The 8,747-nt window shown below is 62.0% G+C and overlaps 1 protein-coding gene across 1 annotated transcript; it reads left to right on the top strand.

The window, feature by feature from the left end:
- Positions 1-545: 545 nt before the first annotated feature.
- INPP5J (inositol polyphosphate-5-phosphatase J) lies at positions 546-8,650 on the top strand (the record flags this gene model as incomplete). Its single annotated transcript, XM_080355018.1, has 12 exons — positions 546-1,318; positions 2,273-2,383; positions 3,900-4,008; positions 4,640-4,756; positions 4,827-5,002; positions 5,618-5,729; positions 6,056-6,165; positions 6,527-6,716; positions 6,970-7,107; positions 7,497-7,589; positions 7,797-7,901; positions 8,030-8,650. 12 exons carry the CDS (start codon positions 546-548, stop codon positions 8,648-8,650), a joined length of 2,655 nt encoding a protein of 884 aa, XP_080211144.1.
- Between the last annotated feature and the right edge of the window lie 97 nt (positions 8,651-8,747).

Below are 8,747 nucleotides of genomic sequence, written 5' to 3' on the forward strand. Positions count from 1 at the left end.
CCTCTGCCCTCTCCACCCCGTCTCCCCCAGGCACACACAGGTGTCTACACACCCGGAGCTCACCCTGCATGCTGTCGCGCCCGCTTGTAGCAACAGCTGCACACGAGTACACCGGCACGGCTGCACGCAGCCACGCCTGCAGCTGCAGACAACCTGCTGCACGTGAGCACCTCATGCAGCTGCCGCGTGCGCGCGTGCCCGTACAACGGCGCGAGCAGCCGCGCACGCGCGCGGGGACAGTCGTGCACGCGCAGGCGGCCCCGCGCGCTGCCACCTGTGGCGGGCGCGCGCTCCGCTCCTCGCGCCGGCGGGGGGAGCAGTGGGGGGGAGGGGGAGGCGGGGCACGCGCCGGCACGTGAGCGGGGCGGGGCGGCGGCAAGTGCGCGCGGGCCGGGGTGCCCGCTCGTGCCGCTCCTGCGCCTTTAAGGCTCCGCGCAGGTGCCGGGACGCTGACGTCACGGGGAGCGCGGCGCCGCAAGGTGAGCGCGGGCGGGGCCGTGCGGGGAGCGGCGGGGCCGGGGCCGCTGCCGGGGGCTCTGCCGCCCATGGAGCCGGCCCGGCGCGCCAGCGCGGACCAGGGCTCGGCCGCCGCCTCGGGGCCCCGCGCCGGCCCCCCGCCCGCCGCCTCCCCTGCGCGGCTGGTGCCCTTCGGTTCCGGGGGCTCGGCCCGGCCTCAGCCCGACGGCGGAGCCCCGACGGCGCCTTTCCTTGCGGGCAGCGGCGGCCCGGGCTCCCGCAGGAGCTCCCGGCCGGACGCCGCCTGCGACCCCTTCCCCTATGGTTGCCCGCGGCCCGGGGGGTCGCAGCGCGCTGGGCCCGAGGAGCGGATACCGGGCCGGGCTGCCCAGCCCCTGCCGCTGGAAGTCGGCCGGGCGCAACCTGAGGGGGCGGGCGGGCCCCACGCCTTCCCGCTGCCGGCCCTGCTGCCCCCCAGCCCCGGCGCCCCTTCCCCCCGCCCCGCCGGGCTCTTCCAGGCCTCGGGCCGGCCCGCGTTCCCCGAGCTCGGTCCCCTGGAGCCCGCCGCCCCCGGGAAGCCGCTTCCCGCCGAGCGGAGGGAGATGCTTCCCAAGGCCGAGTCCAGCGACCACATCTCGGCCTGGGCGGGCTCCTCGCCCCGGGCCGCTGGGCTGCCCAGAGCCATCTCCAGCGAGTTCCTCGCCGGCGGGCGGGTCGGCCTGTCTAAGCCTGCGGCGGCCAGCAAACCGGAGCCCGAGGAGCTCTCCCTCTTCGGGAGGTCCCTCGGCCTGCCAAGCACCGGGGACTCCTGTGACGTGCCCCTCGGCTGGCCGGGCAGGGGCCCGCGGGACGGCGCGTTCCGGTGAGCAGGGGCGGCTGCGGGGAGGGTGGGGGAGCGATGCCGGGCCGGAGCTGCCCCATGAGGCTCTGAGCGAAGCCTCTGCTGGTCTGGAGTTGCCCCTTCCTTCCCATTGTGGATGGTGTGCAGCTGAAGGAGATGGGGTGAGGGGTTATGGAGAAGCAGGTTCACGGGGGGCTGGCGGGAAGGATCCCAGTGCCGCTGTCTGCACAGGCGGCGTTCAGAGCAGTGGGTGCTGTCCAGGCTGGTGTGTCAGAGACACAGGCTGTGGAGCAGGTGCCACATGCTCCTGCGGTCTCAGCTCTGGAAATGGTGTGGCACTGCCCTGACTTGCTGTTGGAACATGCCCCCTGTGGCTGAGGCTTGTGCTAGCGCTGCCAAAAGAGCCTGTGGGTGCTGGTGCACGCTGCGTAACAGCATTAATGTGCTGTGACTGGTGGCTTTGCACTCGTGAAGGACACTGCTGCGGGGCTTGCAGCTCTGTGGTCACATGCGGCGCCCGGCCTTTGGGGCTGGCTGTGCCCCGGGGCAGACTCTGGGATCTGAGATCTGAGTCCTTTTCCCTAGAAGCTTGAAGAATCTGTGATTCCTAGGGAAGGGAGGGGAAGCAGTTTTCCAGGGACACTCTGTCTCTCAGGCTGCCTGCTGTGTCAGCCTGCCTGTGTCAGTGGTGATGAAAATAAGGGCTTTGTGCTGGTTTCTAGAATTTCACTGAGGTTTGGGTTACAGTGGGGCTTGCAACATGCTGAGGCGCAGACCCTGGGGGAATTTAGAGGCAAGGACCCGACTCCCTTGAACAGGAGCTAAGGACCTGGTATATGTGCCCTGGCTAAGCTGTAGCTGCGGCTGTTCCTGTTGCAGGCAGAGCTTCCGTGGGGGAGCTGCAGGCTGAAGGGGGTGTGATGGGGAAAAGCTCTGAGCCCCAGTGTTAGCCTGTTCTTCCTTTGTCCTTCAAAGCATCACAGTGGTCACCTGGAACGTGGGCACAGCCATGCCCCCAAATGATGTGACATCCCTGCTGCACCTCAACACGGGCGAGACAAATGATGCGGACATGATTGCCATTGGGTAAGAGGGTGAGGTGCAGAGCCCCCTCCTCTGCCCCACCACATCCCTTTTTGGGGTATCCTCATAGCCCTGGGGGTGGGGAATGGAAGAGCTGCAGCCTCAGCCTCCCTGGGGCATGGTGAGCAGGGAGGGGTGTGCATCGGAAGTGGTAAAATATCAGAAAAGGTGGTGGAGAATCAGCTCCTAGTAAAACAGGAGTGCTCAGAGGAACTGAAACCCTTGGATTCTGAGTAGCCTTGGACCCTCGCAGAGCCTGTAGCTGGCTGTGCTGTTCAAACCAGGCCTTGGCACATGCTTTTCTTGCCCTGAGCTCTGGCGGTCCTGGGCTCAGGTCTGTAGAGGCATTTAACTCGCCCCTTAGAGTCCTCTGGGAGCGTTTTTCTCATCTCAGCTTTTGCCCATGCTATGCAGGCCTCAAGGGCACAAATCTGCTGTTCTCTCACAGCTGGATTGGCTCTGTGCCCCTGGCAGCACTTAACTGTTAGCAAGGCAGGTCCCTGTTGGTGTGGTAAGGCTTTATTGGTGTGGCTGGTGAGGCAGGCTCTGCCGGAGTCCAAGGGAAAACTGGTCCCTTGAGGTTTGCTGTGGTGTGTGTGGATTCCTGCTTGGACAAGGGACATGCTGCCTGTGCACAGGGAGCAAGAAGCAGCCTCTGCCTGTGGGTTGAGGTGGAAGAGCTGGGTGTGGCTCCCAGGGACTCCTCCCGTGTTCCTGGCCCCAGGGAGGGAGTGGTGTAAGGCTGAGGCTGCTGGAGCTATGATGCTGTGTTGGAGACAGGCTCCTGGCCCCCTTGGTGTGGCAGACCAGTGGGCTGGTGCTGTGTGGGGTAGGCTGGAGCCTGGCAGGGTGGGTAGCTGACAGCAAGGAGCTTGCTGGGACTGTGTCCTGGCTGGGGCAGGTTGTCCTGCTACTTGCCATGTCCAGAGTATCTCTGCCTGGCTGTGTCCTTCCTCTGACCGTGTCTTTGTGCCCCAAGCACTTGATATTTTTGGGCAAGGCATTTCCTGATTCTGCCGTTCTCTGCAGACATTCTCCTTCCCTCCCCTCTCTTCACTAATTGCTGAGCTGGGAGGAGCACTATTAACCTTCTGTTTGCTGCGGCTCTGAGCTTGGTGGCTTGGGTGCATCTGGACACCCTGTGCTGAAGCACTGGTGAGACTTGGCTTCTCTGTAGAGATTAATGCAGCCAAAATGTCCCCTAAGCCCTTCTTACACACAGAGAGAGGCTTTAGGCTGCTGCCCAGCCCTGCACAGCTGAACTGCTCCTGTTTTAAAAAGGGCCAAGGCCTCGTGAGTTCAGGGCCACTTGTGCCTTCTGCCAGCACGTGGCCCAGCGTTGCTGAGCAAGGATGTGGCTGGTTTGTCCTCTAAACCCAGGCTCCTCTCATGAACTTCCCTTGCCAACCTGGCCCCACTCCTCAGCACAGTGCTTTGGCACCTCTCCCAAGGAGCTTTTGCTAGCTGGGACACAGACCCCATCCTGGTGTGCCTGAGGGACCTGTCCCTTTCCTCCCAGGCTGCAAGAGGTGAACTCTAAGATAAACAAGCGCCTGAAGGATGCCCTCTTCACAGATCAGTGGAGTGAGCTCTTCATGGATGTGCTGAGTCCCTTCCACTTCATCCTGGTAAGGATGTCCCACAGGAGCTGGGCAGCTGGTCCCTCGTCTGTGCCTGCCAGGCAGGTGGATCACAGGGAAGGAGAGTTGGACTGCAGGGGTGGATGGAGGGAGGGAGGAGGTCTAGTGGGGGAGCCAGCTGGAGGGACAGGCTGCTGCAGGGACAACTTGCTGCTATCCAGGCAGCTTTGGGGGCTAGCCTAGGGGCTAGTGGTGTGTCTCACCAGCATGCTGTGTAGCTTGTGCCACCCTGCTCCCTTTCCTGCGCCTTAGGCTTCCCCTGTTGTGCTGTAGGGATGCTTCTTGTTGCCTGTCGCGTTGCATGAGCATGAGGAGGTGAATGTAGGAACAAGCCTGTGCTTCTGGCAGCAGCCTATGGGTCCCGGGGCAGGTTCAGCTTCCCAGGGCACTTGCCCCTCAGTGTACATGAGCTGTAGCATTGCTGGGCTTATCTCAGCTGTCACTGTTCAGAAGGGTGTGCATAGATTTCTGAACTAAATGTGCTGTTAGTCATCTGCAAGGTGAGGGGCATGCAGAAGATGGACGTGCTGCCCCTGTGACCTGGAGGTGGGCGAAGCTGTCCCTGCCCCTCTGGGTGCTGCTGTTGCTACCATCCTGCTTCAGCCCGTTTCAATTCCAGGTGAGCACGGTGCGGATGCAAGGTGTGATCCTACTGGTATTTGCCAAGTACTACCACCTCCCCTTCCTGCAGGACATTCAGACAGACTGCACGAGGACAGGGCTGGGAGGCTACTGGGTGAGTGTGGCCCTGGGAGAGGTGACGAGGGGCTGGCTTCCCAAGGAGTCATGGGATCCTCTTGGTGCAGGGCAACAAGGGTGGGGTGAGCGTTCGTCTCTCCATCTTCGGCCACATGGTCTGCTTCCTGAACTGCCACCTGCCAGCACACCTGGAGAAGGCAGAGCAGCGCAAGGAGGACTTTGCCACCATACTGCACATGCAGCAGTTTGAGGGGCGTGTGGCCAGCGGCATCCTGGACCATGAGTGCGTACCCTACCACTTTGCTCTCCAGTCGGGGCCAGGGCTCTAGTGCCAGCCCCCATCCTTGAATGCTTCCATATGGGGTCTGGTGTCTGTCCCTTGAATCTGTCCTCCAAGCACAGCTTGGAGATGGGGTCTTGCGTGTCTGCAGAGCTGCAGGATTTTCCTGTGGTCCAGTGGGGACCCAGCACGGTGGGGTAGGTTTTAAGAGGGGCCCTTTGTCTACCCTGGGGCGCATCCAGGCTCAATGCAGCTCCTTGCCACACTGGCACTGTTGAAGTTTGGAACTGATGAGGTGGAGGCCTGGCTCTGCCCCAGTGTTTTGGCTCTGAGGTCTCATTCTGGTAGATGTTTCCTGGTGGAAATTTCCACCCTCAATTTCTGCCCAGGGAAGTCAGGCCCATTTGATTAACGATGTTTGGTCCTACCTGAGGAATCCTGTCTGGGCTGGCAACTGGGCAAGCTGCTGGCTGAGTGCTGACCTGCACTGGTGCTCCCAAAAGTGTCTGTGCTGCAGGCTGAGGCTGCCCACAGGCTGAGGATGTTTTCCCCTAGCTGTGCTGCCTGGCTCCTGTAGCCTCAGCCCTTCCAGCCCACCACCCTCCCTCCCACCCACAGTCTCGTGTTCTGGTTTGGAGACCTCAACTTCCGCATCGAGAGCCTTGATATCCGCTTTGTGAAGTACGCCATTGACAGCAACATCCTGAGCCAGCTCTGGGAGAAAGACCAGGTGAGAGGGGTGGGCATGCTGCAGGGCCTGCAGTGGCATTCAGCTGTAGGACCGGGCATGTCCCCTTGCTGCCCATGGGGCACAACAGGCTCTTGCTCTCCTGACCCTGTGGGGAAGGGGCAGCACAGTCCCAGGATGGCCTTTGTGGGAACTGGGCACATCAGTGTGTAAGAAAGAGCTGGGGGTGTTTGGTCTATGGACTTGCTGCTTGCATGGCATTGGACAAGCCCCAAGAGCTGTGTGGGACAGGGATGACTGTGTGCTGAGGGTGGAGGGCTCTTAGGGGCTTGCAGAGGGCGCTCCCCAGACTGCTCTCTTTTCCACAGCTGAACATTGCCAAGAGCACCTGGCCTGTCCTCAGTGGCTTTCAGGAGGGACCCCTGAACTTCCCACCCACCTTCAAGTTTGATGTGGGCACCAACAAATACGACAGCAGGTAGGAGAGCGGAGCTCAGGTGTGTGCTAGGCTGGGGATCAGGTGGCACAGCTGAGACGTGCAGGAGTGGTGGGCTTCAGAGCCAGGGCGGGTGCTGGTGCTAGTGGGGCAGGGGCTGGTGCTGGTGTGGATGGACAGGTGGAGCCATGCTGGGGCAGGCCCAGACTGGACTGGGGACAGCAGGCTGGGACACAGCTGCCATGCTGGTGCCAGCACAGGTCTGTCCCTGCAGCCGCACTGAGCTATGTGCTGAGATGAGCCGCATCCCCTGCCCGCACTTGCTGTAGTACCAGGGGAGGCAGTTTGGGATGGAGCCCACTGCACCCTGCCAGGCAAGAGAATGCCCCTCTGTGCCCTGCAGTGCCAAGAAGCGAAAACCTGCTTGGACTGACCGCATCCTCTGGAAGATTAAATCTCCCAGTGTCGGGCTTGGTGCAGGTGGGTGCCGGCCCAGCCAGGGCGTCCTGTCGGTGAGCCAGCTCTGCTACTGCAGCCACATGGAGTACACCATCAGTGACCACAAGCCAGTAGCTGCCATCTTTGCAGTGCAGGTGAGCACTGTCCAAAGCCACTGGGCACACAGGCAGGAGCTACAGGATTGAGATGCCCAGCTAGTGTGTGTGGTGAATGATGGGGTGTGCAGGGCTTGTTTTATTTTCGTTTCGCAAGCTCAGTTGTCTTTCCACTGTGGGTGGGGGCGGCTGTTGGTCTATGTGTGAGGGAGCAGCCCTGGATTGTTGTCCTGGGCAGCAGGGGCAGCATTCTTTGGCATGACCTTGCTCAACGTTCATGTGTCTCTGACAGTTTGCTTCCAAGGCAGACAAGCCCCCAGTTGAGATTTATGTGGCTGACGAATGGACCAGGCCTGAGCAAGCAGTTGTCAGGTACAAGATGGCTGCTGGCTTCCACCGGAGCTCCTGGGACTGGATAGGACTCTACCGGGTAGGGGCTTGGGGGCTGCTGGGGCTGGAGGGAGTGGGGAGCACTGCACAGCACTGTGAGGTTCCTTCCAAGCTACCCCCACCAGCATGGCATGGACCTGAACTCTGCACTGTCTCTTCCCCTGGGAGGCTCTGGCAGTCAGCGGTAGGATTTGGCCCCTCTTTTGGAGGCTCAGATCTAGTGGTTTCCTCTTCCTCCTGCTCTGTGGGGCCCGCAGGAGCCAAAGCTCAGTGCTGCCTGGGGGCCCAGGGCACTGCTGGGTGGGTGCAAGGCAGCTCTTGGTGCCTCTGTGCAAGGAGAGGGGGCTGAGTGAGAGGAGAGCCAAGGCCAGGCATGGGTGAAGGTGTTGAGCAAGCATCACATGTGTTCTCCCATATACATGCACACAGGTGGGCTTTCGGCATCCTAAAGACTACATGTCTTATGTCTGGGCCAGGAGCGATGATGGAGACCGCTTCCTGGAGAAGCAACTGTGTGCACAGGTGAGCTGGGGCCAGCCCTGCTGTCTCACTGGGTACATCTGCCCCATCGTGGGGGGACAGTGGCCCATTTGTGCCCCTGATGGGGCAGGAGGGCACCTCATTGCGTTGTGCTGAGCCTTCAGCATGTGCTGGTGTTGGGGACTGCTGTTCTGGGCTGGAGGTGGGAGAGGGGGCCCCCCGTGCCTATCAGCTGTCTCTGGACTGCAGGTGATGTTCTCAGAGGAGGCGCTGCCCAAGGGGAAGGGCGAGTACATCCTTGGGTACTACAGCAACACCTCCAGCAGCATCGCTGGTGTGACTGAGCCCTTCCAGGTCAGCAAGGCCGAGAGGCAAGGGTGGGAGGGGATGGGTGTAGGGGTGGTTGGCTGGAGGAGGCCAGCTGCTGTGTTGCCTACAGCCCCCTGTGAGGATCAGCCAGCAGTGCTGATGCAGGGGTGCAGATTTCCCTGCCCAGGTTGGAGGAGGGCAGCAGCCCCACGGACAGCTCAGGCAGCAGCTCAGAAGAGGAGGACGACAGCACACTTGTCCTGCTGGCCCCCAAATCCCGTAGCCCCAGCCCAGGCAAGATGAAACGGCACCGGAGCCGAAGCCCTAGCCTGGCCAAGTTCCAGGGCCTCATCCTGCGGCCATCGAGTCGGGACAGGGGTATGAGCCGTAGCCCTTCACCCCAGAGCCGCCGAGGCCTCCCTGGGGACATCCCCACCATCCACCTGCCCCAGGAGGAATCAGGACACTGTGGAGCCAAAGCCAAGGAGTCAGGGTGGGCAGCCAACAGGCTAGAGGGCAGCTCCCTCTACCAGACTGTGCGGGAGCAGGGTGGTCCCCGGCGTGCGTCTGCTGACAATCACCTGGCCAGGGCTGACCCTAGGAATCTGGGCCTGCTGCCTGCACTCCGCCTGGAGATGATTGATCAGGCCCTGGGCCAGCGGAGGGAGAGCACGGACCAGGGCTACCCCCGCCAGAGGATGAGCCCCACCAGCCCCCCGGGTGGTAGCACCTCCCCAAAGGAGAGGAGCAGCCCCCAGGAGCTGGACAGCCATAGCTGTGCCATGGGCCACTGATGCGCTGGCCCCCTCCCAGCTCCCCCTAGTGTGCTTGGTTTGTGCTTCTGCCACTCTCCTGCTGAGACACCCTACTCTTATTTATTGCAGTGACTCC

This window comes from Nesoenas mayeri (genome assembly GCF_963082525.1).
Source record: "Nesoenas mayeri genome assembly, chromosome: 17".
In the NCBI taxonomy this organism is placed as follows: Eukaryota; Metazoa; Chordata; class Aves; order Columbiformes; family Columbidae; genus Nesoenas; species Nesoenas mayeri.